The sequence below is a fragment of the Ceratotherium simum genome, chromosome 8 (assembly GCF_057802395.1).
Source record: "Ceratotherium simum simum isolate JZ-2026a chromosome 8, ASM5780239v1, whole genome shotgun sequence".
NCBI classification, from domain to species: Eukaryota; Metazoa; Chordata; class Mammalia; order Perissodactyla; family Rhinocerotidae; genus Ceratotherium; species Ceratotherium simum.
In genome coordinates this window covers 63,213,816-63,232,448 of record NC_141907.1, presented here as the reverse complement: position 1 = coordinate 63,232,448, position 18,633 = coordinate 63,213,816, and the positions used below count along the sequence as shown (strand labels likewise).

The following is an 18,633-nucleotide window of genomic DNA, read 5'->3' as shown; positions in this document are numbered from 1 at the left end:
TTGCTGTTAAGTCTGCTTTATCTGATATTAATATAACCACTCTGCTTTTTTGGTTTAATGTTAGCATCGTATATCTTTTTTCATTCTCTTACTTTCAGCTTTACTATGTTGTATTTGAAGTGAGTTTCTTGTAGACAGCATACAGTTGAGTCATGTATCATGTTTTTTATCTACTCTACCAAGATTCCACTGTTTTGTGTATTTAGACTATACATTTAAAGTAATTATTGATATATAGAACTTAAGTCTGCCATTTTATTACCTGTTTTCTGTTTGTTTTCTCTGTTTCTCCTTTATTTTCTTGGTTACCTGGGGGTTACTTAAACATTTTTTAAGATTCCATCTTGTTTTATTTATGCTGTTTTTGAGTATATTACCTTCTATAGATTTCTTAGTGGTTGTTTTGTCACTTCAAGTGAATTATTGATGCCTACTTCCATTTATGTCCCTTCACCCTCTCTACTTTTAAAATATAATTCTATAGTATTTCCTCTACTTCCATTGAGGACCACACAGATCTTGTTAAAATTTTTGCTTCAGCCATCAGATATGATTTAAGCAGCTCATTGGGGAAAGATAATCTATTATTTACTGCTAATTTTACTCATTCCTTGTTCTTTCCTTTTTGTTCCAGTTCTTCTGTTATCATTTCCTTTCTGTTTAGAGAGCTTCCTTTAGCCCTTCTTTAAGGGCGGGTCTGCTAGCAACAAAGTCTTTTAGTTTTCCTTTAATAACGTTTTCATTTCCCTTGATTTCTGATGGATAGTTTTGCTGGATACAGAATTTGCAATTAGCAGTTCTTTTATTTCAGCACTTAAAAAATGTTGTGCTACTTCCTCTGGCTGTCATGGTTTCAGAAAAGAAACCCTTTGTTCCCATATGGGTAATGGGTCACTTCTCCCAGATGATTTTGAGATTCTTTGTCCTTAGTTTTCAGCAGTTTAATTATGATGTGTCTTGGTGTGTATTTCTTTGGGCTTATTCTACTTGAAGTTTACTCACCTTCTTGAATTTGTTGGTTTATGTCATTTACTAAATTTGGGAATTTTTAGTCATTATCTGTTACAATACTTTTTACACCCACGTTCTTTCTCTTTTCCTTCTTGACTCTGATTGTATGAGTCTTAGAGTTTTTATTATATAGTCCCACAGGTCTCTCAAGCTTTGTTCATTTTTTTTCAGTTTATTTTCTTTTTATTGTTTGTATTGAATGAATTCTGTTGATTTGTTCTCATAGTCACTCATTTTATCTTTTGTTATCTTTACTCTATTATTGTGCCCTTCCAGTAAGCTTTGTTATTTTGGCTATTGTATTTTTTGGTAATTTCTGTTTGGTCCTTTTTTAAAAATATAACCTTTTTTTGCATGAGTTTTCTATTTTTTCATTTGTTTCAAGAGGATTTGTAATTACTTTATGATTACAAATTACTTTATGCTTTTAGAGCAGCTTTATGATGACTGCTCTAAAGATCTCTGTCAGATAATTTCAACATCTGAATCATCTCTATGCTGATGTCTCTTGATAGTCTTTTCTCACTTAAGTTGTGATTTTCATGGTCTTTGGTATGACCAGTAATTTTCACTTGTACCCTGGATATTTTGAATATTATATTAGGAGATTTTTTATTCTTTTTAAATCTTAGTTTTAGCAGGCAATTGCCTAGTTTAGGTTTAGCATGTTGGGTTCTGTCAGCCCTTCCAAGGCTTACCTGATACCTCCGCTGTGGGCAGTCCAGGCTCAGTGCTGCTGGCCACTGTGAGGTGTGGGATGCGTTGGCTCTCGGGCTCTGCTGAAGAGGTTGCCATCAGCAACATTGATTCATCGCTGCTGCTGAGTGTGAGTTTCCCACCTAGTCCCCACTGGGCCGCCTCCTTTTCCACTCCATTGGCCAGAGAAATCAGGCTTTTCTTGGTTTCTATTTTTTTCCCCTGTCTATTCCTAGTGGCTCCAGGGCTGGTTGCAGGGCTGTCAAGCACCTAGTGTGGCATGTATGGGAGATAAAAATGGGAGAATTATTGTTTTATTACATTTTGGGTATGATGCTGTGAGATTATTAAGATGTTAACTGCTGTTTCTTCTTTTCTATTCATAAAGGGGAGAGATTTATCTTTGGTTTTGATTCAAATTCTAGTACTGTGTCTAGGACCATACATATTTATCTATTAAACAGTATTTTTTTTAACTTTTTAAAAATTTTAATGAGGTCATATTGGCTTATAACATTGTGTAAATTTAAGGTGTACATTGTTATATTTCAGTTTCTGTATAGACTACCACCAATAGTCTAGTTTTTATCCGTCACCATAGTATGTGCGTGCCCCTTTGTCCCTTTTGCCCTCCCACCCCTTTCTCCTCTGGTAACCATTAATCTGTTCTCCTTATTTATGTGTTTGTTTATCTTCCACATATGCATTAAATCATACGATATTTGTCTTTCTCTGTCTGACTTATTTCGCTTAGCATAATACCCTCAGGATCCATCCATGTTGCCGTAAATGGCACGATTTTGTCTTTTCTTTTATGGCTGAGTAGTATTCCATTGTGTATACATACCACATTTTTTTTACCCATTCATGGCATTGATGGACACTTAGGTTGCTTCCACGTGTCGGCTATTGTGAATAATGCTGTGATGGACATAGGGATGCATAAATCTTTTTGAATTGTTGATTTCATGTTCTTTGGATAAATATCCAGTAGTGGAATAGCAGGATCATATGGTATTTCTGTTTTTAATTGTTGGGGAAATCTCCATACTGTTTTCCATAGTGGCTGCACCAGTTTGCCTTCCCACCAGCAGTGTATGAGCGTTCCTTTTCCTCCACATTTTCTCCAAGACTTGTTATTTCTTGTCTAATTATAGCTGTTGCGATGGGTGTGAGGTGAAACCTCATTGTAGTTTTGATTTGCATTTCCCTAATAATTAGCGATGTTGAACATCTTTTCATGTGCCTGTTGGCCATCTGTATATCTTCTTTGGAAAAATGTCTCTTCAGATCCTCTGCCTATTTTTTGATCTGCTTGTTCATTTTTTTGTTGTTGAGTTGTATGAGTTCTTTATATATTTTTGAAATTAACCCCTTGTCATCTATATGATTTACAAATATTTTCTCCCAGTTGGTGTGTTGTCATCGTTGTGTCGATCCTTTCCTTTGCTGTGCAGAAGCTTTTTAGTCTGATGTAGTCCTATTTGTTTATTATTTTTTTGTTTCCCTTGCCTGAGTAGACATGGTATTTGAAAAGATACCGCTAAGACTGTCCAAGAGTGTACTGCCTATATTTTCTTCTAAGAGTTTTATGGTTTCAGATGTTACATTCAAGTCTTTAATCCATTTTGAGTTAATTTTTGTGTATAGTGTAAGATAATGGTCTACTTTCATTCTTTTGCATGTGGCTATCCAGTTTTCCCAGCACCACTTATTGACGAGACTTTCCTTTCTCCATTGTATGTTCTTGACTCCTTTGCAAAAGATTAGCCATCCATACATGTGTTGTTTTATTTTATTTGATGGTAGCCCATATAACTCTCTATTTTTGTCCTTTGTTGTATCATTGGCATTGCAGTTTCATCTTTAAAGCAATTGATTTTAAGTGTATGTTACACATGAATATATATTATTCTTGTAAAAAATGTTAAAATTCCTAAGACTAGAATTTTCTTTGACCACTTCCTTTAATTTCAGTCCCTTACATGTAAGTATACGCACCTGTAAGTTGAGTGTGTATCCTTGTAGATATTTTTAGACATTTACATACAAAAATAATACCAGCAGAAATTTTATGGTATTTCTTTTCATGTGTGTTTTTAAAATTTTTTCTAATAAAATGTCATATTTTATCATTACATATTTTTCTACTTTTGTTCAGTATTTCTTGTTTTTCTTTCCAATTTAGCACCCATGTAATCTATCCTTTTTCTTTTAAACTGTAGCATAGACTTCTGTAAAATGGATATTAGCCATTTACCATTGTTTTTGCTATTATGAACAATGGTGTAATGAATATCTATTTGAATGCTGCTTTAAGCAGATAGGGCTGATTCCAGGAAATACGGTTGCTGGGTCACAGGGACATGGATGTTTTAAAATTTAAAATATGATCCAATTTGTCCTCCCAGAGAGCTGTACCAATTTATATTCCCACCAGCTGTACATGCAAGTATCTGTTTCTTTACTGACCCTGGATATTAGTAAACTTAAATTTTTTTTGTCAACAGAATTTTTTTGTCAACCTGGATAAAAACATACTATCTCAGCTTTTTATTTTTCCTGGTTACTGGTGAGAAAGAGTGTGTTTCCTATGTTGTTGGCTCTTTGGGTATTGTTGGTGCATACTATGCATTTTACTTATACCTGATATATTGTTATTTATTAGTTAAAATATATTAGTTAATATTTGGCAAGCACCAAAATGTTGACATCACCATACTTGTTTTATTTTGAGAATTTTCTTGATTTCTGAATTTTTAACCATATGCTAAAAAGGATCCCTACAGCTAGAAAGTTCCTTGTTTACTCTTCATTGTATTTGTATATTGAGCTTTCTGTTTTTGAGATAGTTGCCATGATTCAGGCATGGCACTCCTAGAAAGTATGATTATATTTCAGGATTCAGTATGTTGAAGCAGCTGGATGATTTGTTTGTCATCTTATGATAACCTTCATTTCTGTCCTGGCTACATATGGAATATGCAAAATAATGTTCATTCCACTTTGTGAAAAACATGGAAGCTAAAACCAGGCATCCTTTAGGTAGACTTCTGGAATGCCAGGGAGTAAAGTGACAGTTTTTAAGATCTTGGATACTTTGGTTAAAATTTCTGTGGCTGGATGACGATGGAGTGTTTCTGTTTTAAACCAATGTATTTCTCAGCCACTATGCTGAGCAAATCTGCAAACTTGAATCAAATTGTCCTGTAATTGCAAATGCTTTTAAAGAGAAGAAGAAAAAGGGGTAGTTAAATCTTAACTTAGTGAATTTTCTTTCATTGGATACTTGGGTAGCATTTAGTTCCATGGTATTGATAATTATATCTGAGCAATTAATGTTTAACCAGTGCCTTCCTTTTTCCTGTACAATGTAGTTCTAATCTCTTGCTTTGCATGGGCATTATAAAAGGGAGAAAGATTAAAATTAGGAAATGAAAGCCCCATTAGAAAATTCATTAATTTTTATTATACATTCATATGTGTTTTTTCTGTTTTAAAGATATTTGAGTGTTTTAGTTCATCAGTATGTTGGAACTTCACATAGCTTTGATTTCCTAGCAGGGAACAAGGCTGAGTCAACCCAATTTACATGTGTAATTAAGACATGAGATCTTACTTAAGGTTTTAAAGAGGTACTTTCATAAAAACTATGTAAATGGAAATGCCATTAATGAATTTTCTAATATTCTTTTCATATATTGGTTACGTGTTTTCTGCATAGCTCTTCTTAAACTTCCTTTGTCTTATAAATTTTCATTATATTTCAATATTAGATTTTTAAGTCAGTTTGTGGGCCATTATAGCTGAAGAGAAAACAAAAGTTGGTTTAACATTATGAAGTAAATGATACTGATTTTAGAAGCACATGAAATTAATTTATGTTTAAAAAAAATTTTTTTTTTCCAGTTCATCCAGAGCAGCTTCCTCCGAGGCCATGGATTACATTAAAAGAACGAGACCAAATTCTGCCATCAGGTAAATAGTTTTTCTTATTCTTCCTTGACTTTTTCCAGAAATAACTTGAAATATCATTTGGGCTTTGTGATATAATTAACAGGCCTTCATTTTTATCTCCCCTCAGTAGATGAGTTTAAAAATACTGATGGAAAGACTTTTAAAAAAAAAATTACACTGTGGCTTATGTACAAGAATCTTGTATCTTTCACAATGATGCAACTCTTGGTTGTAAAATTAATCCTTGTAATAGAGCCTTCCAAGTGACATCTTCACACAGGATATTGGGTGATTTAAGAAAAATGAGTAATAATGAATTTTCTTCTGAAAAATTTTAAACTACTCAGATACTTCATCTTTCTTAAGCAGGTTGTTAGTCCATATTCTTCTGGCTCAGAGCAGTGAGAACAGTACGAGGTCCAAAAAAGTATTAAGTATGGATATTTTGTTAATAAAAATTAATGAAATTGGAGCCTTTTAATGAAAATGAAACTAAAATTTACTTTTGTTCCCTTTATACAGAGAGGCTTTGCTCAAGAAATTATGTGTAAAAAATTAGCATTCTGATTTAAAACTTGAATTTTTATTTATCAAAGTAAATTGCCTGAAAATCTTAAATATGAACTGTTAGTCTAAATCTAGTAAAAGAACTTTGGTGTGATGGTCTCCAGTGAAGGTTTAGTAGATGTAGTTTAACAGAATCTTGCCCGAGGCATTTCACAATGATGATATTTAGGGTATATTTGTGTGCCATGTGTGCTTGTGCAGATATATACATGATACTACTTTAGAAAAAGTTGCCTAATTTTCTCCCTTTTGTCTGTTGTTTTTTTCTCCCACTTCTTAGCATCATTCACGGTTATGTGTTACAATGTGTTATGTGATAAATATGCCACCCGGCAGCTATATGGCTATTGCCCATCCTGGGCATTAAACTGGGAATACAGGAAAAAGGGAATTATGGAAGAAATTGTTAACTGTGACGCAGATATCATTAGTCTTCAGGTAACGCTACAGAAATTAAATTGTCTTTAACTTAAAGGTGAACTTACACATAATAGTAGGAGATCTTACTTTTGGGAGAGATCTTGTGTTCAAAGCAAAACTCAAAAGGAATTATTTTCTCTCTTTTTAACAAAAGGACAGTTTTGGGGCCGGCCCCAAACCGGTGGCATAGCGGTTAAGTGCACACGCTCTGCTTTGGTGGCCCGGGGTTCAGAGGTTCGGATCCTGGGTGCGCACCGACGCGCACCGCCTGTCAAGCCATGCTGTGGCGGTGTCCCATATAAAATGGAGGAAGATGGGCACGAATGTTAGCTCAGAGCCAGTCTTGCTCGGCAAAAAAGAGGAGGATTGGCCACAGATGTTAGCTCAGGGCTGATCTTCCTCACAAAAAAAAAACGGACAATTTTAATAAGCCCATAAGACATTTCCACAGTGAAACTATTTTGCTAAGTTCAGCCATCCACTTCTCATCTACTATTTTCTTAAGTGAAAATAGTCTCACCCATTATTCATGTTAACAGTTCATCTCATGAACAAATCATTGGTATTGCTGAAAGAGAAAACTACAGAAGATTGGGTCTTTCAGGAATATAAATTTAACTTATAATGGAATCTGTTAAAAAAATTGCTTGCCCACTGTTGTTCCTTAATGATAAACATTTAAAAGTATTTTACTATCATTCATGTATTTTTGCCTTATTTTAAAAGTCATTTCTGAAATTTAGACTCCTCTGTTTTACAACACTTTATTTTAATGAATTTAACCGAAGAAGCACCTTTCCATTGAAATATGTGTTTAATCACTTCTTTTTAGCACTCAGCTAATGAATAGCCGAGAAGGTTTATAGGAAGTTTTTAGTAGGTTTTTCCTTAGCAACTTTTCAAAGTGTATTAAATGCCTATAAACATATTTTAAAATTTAAATGTTATAATTTCACATCTTCTTTTCAGCATAGCCTAAGAAGAAAGTTATTACTTTTTAAATAATTTTTTTCATACTAGAGTAACTTGTATGAAATTTTTTTATGTTGTCCATGTTTCATATGACTTCCTGGGAAATAATAATAAGTAAAAATCTTCAAAAATTAGATTTTCTTCTAAACACTGAGAACTGACACAATTCGGAGGAGGAGGAGGCAAACAAAATTAGGCTTGTTGTAGTTACTTAATCGTCTTTCTTTTGATTTTGTATTTATAGTAATAACAGCCTCCCAGTCTTCTAAGTAAAATATAATTTGAAGGATAAAAACATCATAATTAACAAATATATTTTCTTATAAAAGTAATACTATATTCTAAAGTGTTCATTCTAGAGAAGTGAAAATTTTGAAAAAATATACAGAATATTGGAGGAAAACATGTAATCTCATATCCCAAAGAGAGTTGCTGTGTTAAAACTTCTGAAGTATTTCTTGTACACATTTTTTTTTACTCACCTATTTATTTACAGATATGTTTTCGAAATAAAATTGAGATCACACTATTGACATATTTTGTTTCTTGTTTATTACACTTAATGTACTTTCCATATTAATAAAATTCTTCAAAGCTAATTAATTATGTGTATATATATATATTAAATGATTTAGCATTTTCCCTACTGTTGGACATTTAGGCTGTTTATGAGTTTTTTCTGTTATAAAATCATATTGTTATGAGCATTAACATACATAAATCATTCACGCTTGGTTATTTCATTTGGAAAGATTTGTTAAAAGTATTTAACGGGTCAAAGAATAAAATAGTCTAACTTAATTTCGAAATTAACAGAGACCATTGGATCATGGGTATTCAGGTACCTAAAAATTCCTTAAAGTAGAATTTTTTGTTGATAGATCTTAAGCTGCTCACTCTTGGGTATCATTCCTTTCCACCACACTTGAGAAAAATAAATAATTTTGAAAATTACCTCTTCATATATAAAATTTACTATTTCCTACCACTTAATTTATAGTATGACCCACTTTCTTTGTTTAATTACCAGTCTTGAGGAAGTGAAGTATAGTGGAATAAACTCTAATTTGGGAGTCAAGAGACTTGGGCCAACTAGCTGTGAGAGCATGAGAAAATCATGTGACATTTCTGGTTCTTTCATGTTTAGAAAGCTGCCATTGTCAAATGGTGGCTGCTAGCAGTAAGGTAACATAGATAATATTTGCTGTGTGAATTATTTTAACTTAGTCACATCTTAATTATAATGCTTAATATTTTTATATCTTAATCAGAGTTTCCCTTTGTATGTCAATGCTAACTTTTCTTTCATCTCAGGAAGTGGAAACAGAGCAATACTTCACTCTCTTTCTGCCAGCATTGAAGGAGCGTGGATATGATGGATTTTTTTCTCCAAAGTCACGTGCCAAAATCATGTCTGAGCAGGAGAGAAAGCATGTGGACGGTTGTGCAATATTCTTCAAAACAGAAAAGTGAGTTAAGGAAACAAAGTATAATAGTGTAAACCTACTTCTTTAATTATCAAATATTTCAAATTGTCTTTGGTTTGACCCTATAAAATAAACAAAAAGTATAAATCAAGTGGTATAAATATAATTAAAACTGTTGGTAATGTTTTATTTTTTAGACTGTGTATTGAAAATAAGAATATTTTTTATGCTTTTATTGCCAAATTACATTGAAAATTTTAAGAGGTGTATACTTGAATATAGTGTTGTAATCAAATGTATTTTCTTTTTTTTTTTTCTTCTGAGGAAGATCAGCCCTGTGCTAACATCTGCCAATCCTCCTCTTTTTTCTTTTTCTTTTTGCTGAGGAAGACTGGCCCTGGGATAACATCCATGCCCATCTTCCTCCACTTTATATGGGACGCTGCCACAGCATGGCTTGACAAGTGGTGCGTCGGTGCGCGCCCGGGATCTGAACCGGTGAACCCCAGGCTGCTGCAGCGGAGCACGTGCATTTAACTGCTTGTGCCACCGGGCGGCCCCCTAATGTATTTTCATGAATTAAAGTGTTAGTTTTGGTGTAGAAAGAGAAAGTAGTACCTTTTAAGATTAGAAATAAGTGATCTGAGTTTCTTTCTGTGATTTTTTTTTTTTTTTTTTCTGGTAGTTGGCCTTTTTCAGAATCATTCACTTTATCAACTTTTTCATTTTTTTCAATTAGTATTTCATACATTTATTTAATCATTTATTCACTAAATGTTTACTGAGCTTTTGCTTTGTGACAAGTGCTATGCTAAGTCACGGTGGACACAAAGGTAGACAAGACATAGTTCCTAATTCCTCTGTCTAGTAGGAAAAGGTAAGCATATAAGAAAATCACAGTGTAATATGGTATATGTAAGATAGAGATATGCATAGATAGATAAGGGGGGACAAAAGAGAGGCACAGAGTTTATGGAGGTGGGGAGGTAAAGGATTGATTGAGACAGGACGATGGAAAGCAGTCATTATCAAACATCCAGAAAACATGACCTGTGTTTTTTCAGGGCTATTAATGTAGTTGATTAAAGTATTATCAAAGATGAGAATATTATGAATCTACTTATTAAAACATATAAAGGATCTTGTAGAGGCCTCTGTGCTTTAATATTCTTGAGTTTAAAATGGAAAACGGTATCTGTTCAGCCTACTTACCTCAAAGATAGTTAACAAGAATTAAATGAGGTAATGAATGGGTAGGTACTTGGTAAACCATAAAGTGTCCTGGAAATATTTTTATTATTGTCATATTTCTCTGTATCTGTAGTCCTTTGTAATTTTAGTGTTTCTCTCTTCCTGGGTTTATGTTGTATGCATTGGATTTGGGAACTGCATTTCCTACTTGAGGATGCGGAGCCATAGCATGCTCAGAAGGCTATCTCTTGAGTGCTGGCTGAATGACTAGATGGTTAGAGGCAAATTCTTTTGGTTATTGTCTTGAGGAAAAGAGAGAAGCATATTTTTGCCTCATAAAGTTTTAGAGTGGAAAATTTGAGGGAACCTCCAAAAGAAGACTGGAATGTGTGAAGTATGATAGAGATTGAATCCCATGGTTAATAATTTGGGTTTGATACATTAGATAGGGAATCATCTACTTATAGAATAAGCATGTATATGCTTGTGACTATTTTCCAATATTTCCCTGTTTAATACCTATTATAACAAAGCCAGTTAAATATTTTTATTGATACAGACATATTACCAGCATGGCATGTTATTTTAAGTAAATGTGAATAAGTATATTTGAAAGATATTTGGCTTACTTGTTCTCATTTATTGTACTACTTTCCTGTCTTTGAATTTTTAATAGAGATATTCTCATTTTGGTTAATAACTAGTACACAGTTCTGTAGTATTTGAGGTCAGAATATACTAAATTCTTCTAGTGGGTTGGTGATTTTTTTAATGCATTTTAGAATAACAATACCTGTTACTTCCATAGTGTTTACGTGTCAGGCCTTTTATTTATATGGATTATCTTAGTTAATTTGTAAAGCAACCCTCAGAGGTAGGAATAGAGCTATTTCCTCATTTTTATAGATGAAGAAACCAAGGCACAGAGAGTAGTCTGGCTTTTATAGTCAGTGCTTTTAACCTGAACTAAACTGAATCTTAAGGCTTCTTGTTTGAGCTTTCGATATTACTTGTGCCTCATAAGGTTACCTCATTCTGAAAAATTGCCTTGAATTTGATATATGTTACCTATATTCATATACAAATTTCCTTGAAACTCCATAACTTACGAAAAGTACCGATAACATGGAGACATCTAACATTAAGTAAGCTCTTTTTGTTTCCCGTTGTTTCTTTTTTTTTTTTAATTTTATTTATTTATTTATTTTTTCCCCCAAAGCCCCAGTAGATAGTCGTATGTCATAGCTGCACATCCTTCTAGTTGCTGTATGTGGGACGCGGCCTCAGCATGGCCGGAGAAGTGGTGCGTCGGTGCGCGCCCGGGATCCGAACCTGGGCCGCCAGCAGCGGAGCGCGTGCACTTAACCGCTAAGCCACGGGGCCAGCCCCCGTTGTTTCTTTCTGAAGGAAGATAATACAATTTTTATCATTCCCTTCACAGTTTTGAGAGGAAAATCTAAAATGCCTTGATAATTTACTAGAGGTGGTTAAGATTTTGAACTAACAATTATAAGTGTTGTCTAGGAAACTTTAAACAACTGAGTATTTGGAAGTCGATGCTTAAATTATTAAAAATGTTGTGAATTTAGTTAAGAAATGAATATATAGGAAATCCTTAGATGCGTCATTTATATTTCTTCCCTTACTCAACTCTTTTTGTCTAAATAGTAATGTTGATACAGCAATGGATGAAGATTGAGTTTGAGTGTGATACATTATTACATTCTGCCTCTTCTGAACAGTACCAAGTACTTGTTGATGTCATATTAGCTAACTATCCAATGCCAAACTATTTGGAATTTAACACACAGTATACTACCTTGCCTTTATTCTATTCTTTCTTCAGATTGGAGAGATAATAAATACAATGCAAAGAAAAGACAGTTTTGAAGCCAGATGGTTCTCTTACTTATATAGCTGTATAATTTTGAACGAGTCACTTACCCTTTCTGGGCTTATTTCCTCATTTGTATATATTTGTGTATTACATTGTAAGATAATTTCTTTATATGATTTACAAAACTGACAAAGTCAAAAGGTTGCTGTAGAAGAGTACTTCAACTCTCTGTACTCATTCTCACTAAAACCAGAGTATCTGATAATTCCTAATGTTCATTGATGACAGTTTTTTCCCTTTGTAGAAAACAGTGGTACAGAGTAGGTAACAATAAGTGGAAATCATAATAATTACTATTTTTAGCAAAATACTATAATAAAAATCTCTTATCCATCATGATGAAAGGATAGGATGTTGCTTAGTAAAGGCTAGGACACAGATTACCAAGATTCAGAGAATTAGAATACAATAAAATATTCCTTGCATCACATTCATTCTAGTTTAATTTAATCTTTGGTCATTCAGAAGGCCCTTAAAGATTTGGTAGCACCTTTTGGTCATTATTATGAATATCATTTTTCGGGTAGTTAGATGTGTAGAGATACCAGAAAATAGAAATTTTGATGGATGAAATGCCAGAAATCACCTTTTTTTTTTTTTGTGAGGAAGATCAGTCCTGAGCTAACATCCGATGCCAACCCTCCTCTTTTTGCCAAGGAAGATTGGCTCTGGGCTAACATCCGTGCCCATCTTTCTCTACTTTATATGGGACACCGCCACAGCATGGCTTGACAAGCGGTGCATCGGTGCACACCCAGGATCCGCACCTGCGAACCCTTGGGCCGCAGAAGCAGAGCGCACGCACCTAACCACTAAGCCACTGGGCCGGCTCCCAGAAATCCAGCTTTTGCTTTTTCCTTTATCTCAATAAGTATTGTCTTTAGACCGAAGTATTTTATAAAAATACATATATACATGTATGTATGTATTTTGTATGTATGTGTGTATGGAGAGACTGTTATTATAGATAAGTTTTTTGGACACAGAAATTTAAATTTCTTTTGTCATGTTTTGTCCTATGGACTTAGCAGGAGAAGTGGGGTCTTGGAGCCAGATATACAGAAATCCAAAATGGAGATGAAACCAGACCTAGATACTAGACTTACTTGCTGTTCCTGAGGTTAGCAGTTATGATCTGATGATGCTCTGTTTCAAATCAATGAGAAAGGGAAAGATGAGAATAGCAGTTTTAGAACAGTGTGACCGTTACACTGTGAAAAGGCAGTCTCTTCCAGTGTGATTTGGAACTAGGTTGCCGTGGTGCTTAGTCCTTCTCATATTGCCTCTGCTTTCTAACCTGCTTCCAGTCTCAGAGGTACCAGGTAAGGCCACGTCCTTGCTTTTTCTTCCTATATTATGACAGGTAGTTTTGTGCTTGAAAAGAGGGCATTTAGAGAGTATAGTATCATTCCAAAATGACTATTAGGATAATCCTATCTCACTGGTTTCTCAGTTATTAATTTCTTCCATCATAGGTGGTGATTGCATTTAGAATTTGTCTACGTGAGTTTTTTTTTTTTTTTTTTAAAGATTTTATTTATTTATTTTTCCCCCAAAGCCCCAGTACATAGTTGTCTGTCATAGCTGCACATCCTTCTAGTTGTTGTATGTGGGACGCGGCCTCAGCATGGCTGGAGGAGTGGTGCCTCGGTGCGCACCCGGGATCCGAACCCGGGCCGCCGGCAGCGGAGCGCACGCACTTAACCGCTAAGCCACGGGGCCGGCCCTGTCTACGTGAGTTTTTAAAAACCGATTATGATCTCTGGTTTCTAATGTTAACTTTCCCATTAAGTTAACATAAACTTATTGCTTCATACCACAGTTTCCTTACCTTTCCAATATGGATAATAATAACTGTTCCACCTAACTTCAGAGGTTTCTTATGGGGCTAAGATTATCAAGGATGTGAAAGTGCTTTCAGTGGTTAAAAGAGTTGTACAAATATAGGTAGGATGGTGTATATCCACTTTTCTTCTCTATTTATCCCAGTCTCTAAGCTTACTTTTCCAGTAAATTATTTTCTGGCACTCCCATGATTACTAAAAGGGAACCAAGAACACATTTCATAGCGTCTTATACTGAATATACAATAAAAACTTGCATTTGGTTTAGGTTTAAGAGTGCTGGGTGTGATCCAGAAAGGGTCATAGTTAACTTTTGTGTAGTTATATTCTCTTCTTGACTATGTACTACATTGTTCCTTTTGGCTCATAAATGAATTTGGGAAGGGAATATTCCGTAAGTCTTTTAGATTGTTTTGCTTGTTCATAGTTGGTATTCACTGTCCTCTCTCTAGCATTAAGTTAATCACATCAGAGCCCATAAAATTACTTCTAGATCACAAGTTAGTAAGAAATTGAGTTCTTTGTTCTATTTGAAAGGCTGTTTTAGATATGTTCTTCCTGTTTTTGAAACATTCAACCTACTAATCTTTCTCAGATCATGTAAGAAGGGTGCAGTCTTTTTTGTTTGTTTTTTGGTCATAGCAATCTTCATTTTATATGATCTCTCTCGTACCCATTTGACCTTTTGTGAAATAAGATTTCTAAAAAGGTGAATATACAGAAGAATTCTTAGACTAAGTAAAAGAAAATAGCATTAGGAATAATTCGTATGGTATCTGTGTACTAGCTACAGAGTAGGAATAATAAAATAAATTGAAATAGAGAGTCAAGTTTAAGATTTTACATATTATCAAGGCTTGATGACTTGGTTTAATGAGTGGAAAGTAACTATAAACCAGTATGTCTTATTCAGAAGAAACATCTAATGGAAGGAATGGAGGAAAACTTCTGTATGTCAAAATATCACCTGTCTGGAAATCTTTGAGACAGAAAGTAGAAGCAGAGTGGAGTGCATTTGGTTGTGTGTGGGAGGGGAAAGTAAGAAATAGTATTGTTAAGTTAGTATGGATAGAATATAGATAATTATTTCTTGCTCTATTATAAATGAATTATAGTATAAAATAAACACAAACAAGATAAGTTGTAGGAGATTACAACTATCTGCACTGCTGCTGGGAATCTCATTTTCTGAAAGCAGAGTACCTGAAAAGTTCTCAAGGTTCAGGAATCATCTTTATGCTCTTATTTACTTCTCGTTGGAAAGAGGGAACTTTCTTTGGTTCCTTAGTTCTTAACTGTCTCTTTGGTTCTTCAGCTTTTGGTGAAACTGAAATGATAAAACTCGAGAGTGTGACTTGGTCCCCTTTAGTATTTCTAAACACCAAGGAAGGAAGTGTTAGATATAATGACATACGTACTCTGTTTAGGAAAACTGGCTTTATTTTTCTGAACTTTTGAACCCAAAGACCTTAAACAGTGGCTACCTTGAGAATATTGGGAAGTTCTAAAAGTCAAAGGTAGGACAATACATTTCTAAATTATACCAATGAGGAAGAAAGTTGGAGGGGTAGTTGGAGTTAAGCAGAATAATTGTTCAGGATTCATTTTATTTTTTTTATTTATTTTTTTTTTTAGCGGTGATTTTTTTTTTTTTTTTTAATTTTTTGTTTATTGCAGTAACATTGGTTTATAACATTGTAAAAATTTCAGGTGTACATCATTGTACTTCTATTTCTGCATAGATTACATCATGTTCACCACCAAAATACTAATTACAACCCATCACCACACACATGTACCCAATTATCCCTTTCACCCTCCTCCCTCCCCCCTTCCCCTCTGGTAACCACCAATCCAATCTCTGTCCCTATGTGTTTGTTTATTGTTAGGATTCATTTTAAAAGGATGTATTTTTTTTAATGAAGAAAAGTCAATAACCAAGCATATATTTTAAAAAGGAATTTATGAACCTGTGATCTTTGCCAATAAAATTAAGAAAAAGCAAAGGTTTGGTGAAAATGCTAAGGCAACAGGGAGGACATTTTAAATAATAGTTTGCACTGTAAAGAAGGGATATACTCATTGCGGATTGTGTAATCACTAATTGATAATCGAGTTAAAAACAGAGCTATACAACTTCTATTTTGCTTTCATGATCTCTATTGAGGAGAATTATTTTCACAGTGGAAAGACTAAGGAAGAGCAGGTGAAGAGGAGATTGGCAAACCAAGATGAGATTGGTAAGCCAAGAGAGTCACTAAACTGCCTTAACTAGTTAGGTTTCCAAATCAAGATAATTATATCCCATGGTACCAAAAGATCTTGCAAAAGTATGATTAGGGTACTGACAAAGGTAATCTATTATGAATATTGGAGAATAGGAGAAGTTATAGGATATTGGAGATGAATGAACCAACTATCTCATTTTTCAAAAAGACTTTCCAAGCCTCAGTTTTTCTCATCTTTGAAATGGGAATAGTAATGCTACCTGTTGCAATTTGAGTTCTCCAGAGAGAAGACTGAGTTAGTTTGATGTTCAGGAGTTTATTAGGGGTCAATACCTGTAGAATGGAAGGGGGAAGAAGCAGAATTGGGCAGAGAGAGTAGAGCTGTGTTGCAGGCCTGACAGCCTCAACTGACCCCACCTGTAGCTGTGGAGCTAAAATGGCATGTCAGAGTTAACATGGGAAGGACCAAAATCCCCAGACCTTTATCTTTTGCTTTTGATCTGTAATTGGAGGTGGGCCACTTTCAGAAGAACTTGACCTTGGGTAAGGCAGCTCTCTGTAACTGGAGCAATTCCTGAAGGATTGATGAGGAATCTGGACAGTATATCTTCACGTCCACCCCTTTGCAAAGTTTTTGCAAATTTTAGGACTAATATGTGTGAAGTACCTATCACAGATCTTGATACAGACTAGATCTTCAATAATGGGTAGCTTTTATTCTTTTATTTGTCCTGTTCTACTGAGAATTTTGATTACTTCAGAGAAGATAGATGTATACACATAAGATTTGTAAAAACCAAAAAGCTGGTGGGGGGGGGCCAGCCCAGTGGCACAGTGGTTGAGTTTGCACACGTCGCTTTGGCAGTCCAGGGTTCGCAGGTTTGGATCCCAGGTGTGGACCTATGCACCGCTCATCAGACCATGCTGTGGTGGCGTCACACATACAAAATAGAGGAAGATGGGCACAGATTAATCTTCCTCAGCAAAAAGAGGAAGGTTGGCAATGGATGTTAGCTCAGGGGCCGATCTTCCTCACCAAAAAAAAAAAAAAAAGCTGGCAATGATATTTAATCTTTTGGAAAAAGAGAACGAAATTTCAAAGTGCCCTTAATATCTGAATGGATGAACTACTGAGCAGAATCTCATGAAATGATACTCAGCAGAAGTAGATAAAGTCTGCTGTTCTTAGATTATTAAAGGAAGAAAAAGAGGGAGGGATAAAATCGTTTGAGAGTACAGAAAAATATTTATTGCAAAAATGTTCGTAATGGCATTAGTAATAATAGCTCAAATCAGAAGTGACTTAAATGTCCAACACAGAAGAGTTAAATAAATTATGGCGAATCTGTATAGCGGACTATAATGCCATCATAAAAATGGATTTTGAGGAATATTTAATTTCATAGGGAAATATCCCTGATAGAATGTTTATTAATAAGCCAAAATATATACTTAAAGAGTATTATCCTAATTGTATAAAAAATATTTGTGTGCATATGCATGGAGAAAAGTCTGGGGAAATATATTAACTTGTTAACATGAATGTTGGGTTGCAGGTGACTTTAAATTTTCTTTATATTTTTTCCTCATTCCCAAATCTCTACAATAAATATATGTAACTTAATTATTTTTTTTACGTGTTTGTTTTTAAGCATCTATAAATGCAGGACTGAAGGAACCTGGCTGAAGAGTGAAGAAGACCCAAAAAGTTTTAGAGATATATTAGTTCTTATTTGGCTTATAATTAATGTGGCTGTACCCAAAGTGCAATTTTAGTCTTTATTAACAAAAGTACAGTCCAAAATGAAGAAGGCAGTAGTTCACTTATGCCCAATTCTAGGCACTGTACCTTTGGGTAAACTTGAGTTATTCAAGTGAACAACTGTCTTACACCATTTATCGTGTAAGGAATTGATCATTTTTTTTTCTAGAAAAGACTTGGGGGGATATTTAAAGTGGTGTCAAGTGGAAGAGAAATTAGATTTATTATGTATTCCTTTAAAGAAAAGATCTAGATCTAGGTTTAATGGAAGAAAGATAAAGGGAAACAAATTTTAGTTAAGAAAGACATTTCTAATAATTAGACCCCTCCCCGATTAATGGCCTGACTTTGGTAAAAGTAAAATATTCCAATACTAAAAATATTACTATAAAGTAGGATTTTCAGACTTTCCCACGTAATTCTAGGTTCCTATAGATAATTGAACTATAATTTAAAAATGTTCACTAAAGTGTTTCAAATACCAAATTTTAACACTGGAAATCAATAACATTTTCCTGATGTACTGCTTAGTTAACTTGTTTTGGTGCAGACATCTAAATTGAGTTTTTGCCTACTTGCTTGCTTTTTCTGAGTTCAAGGCCAGTTATTTACCACTTGTATTTGTGTGTCTATGTGAATCAGGATTTTTATTGATACTGTG

General features: G+C 34.3%; 1 protein-coding gene across 3 annotated transcripts in view; it reads left to right on the top strand.

The window, feature by feature from the left end:
- The window catches only part of CNOT6L (CCR4-NOT transcription complex subunit 6 like), a 107,200-nt gene that overhangs the window by 69,571 nt on the left and 18,996 nt on the right, over positions 1–18,633 (top strand). For all 3 annotated transcript variants that reach the window (XM_087434470.1, XM_087434472.1, XM_087434471.1), the window contains exons 6-8: positions 5,617–5,685; positions 6,512–6,669; positions 8,938–9,092. In XM_087434470.1, the coding sequence (XP_087290596.1) occupies positions 5,617–5,685; positions 6,512–6,669; positions 8,938–9,092 (382 nt within the window). The remainder of the gene's footprint in view (positions 1–5,616; positions 5,686–6,511; positions 6,670–8,937; positions 9,093–18,633) is intronic.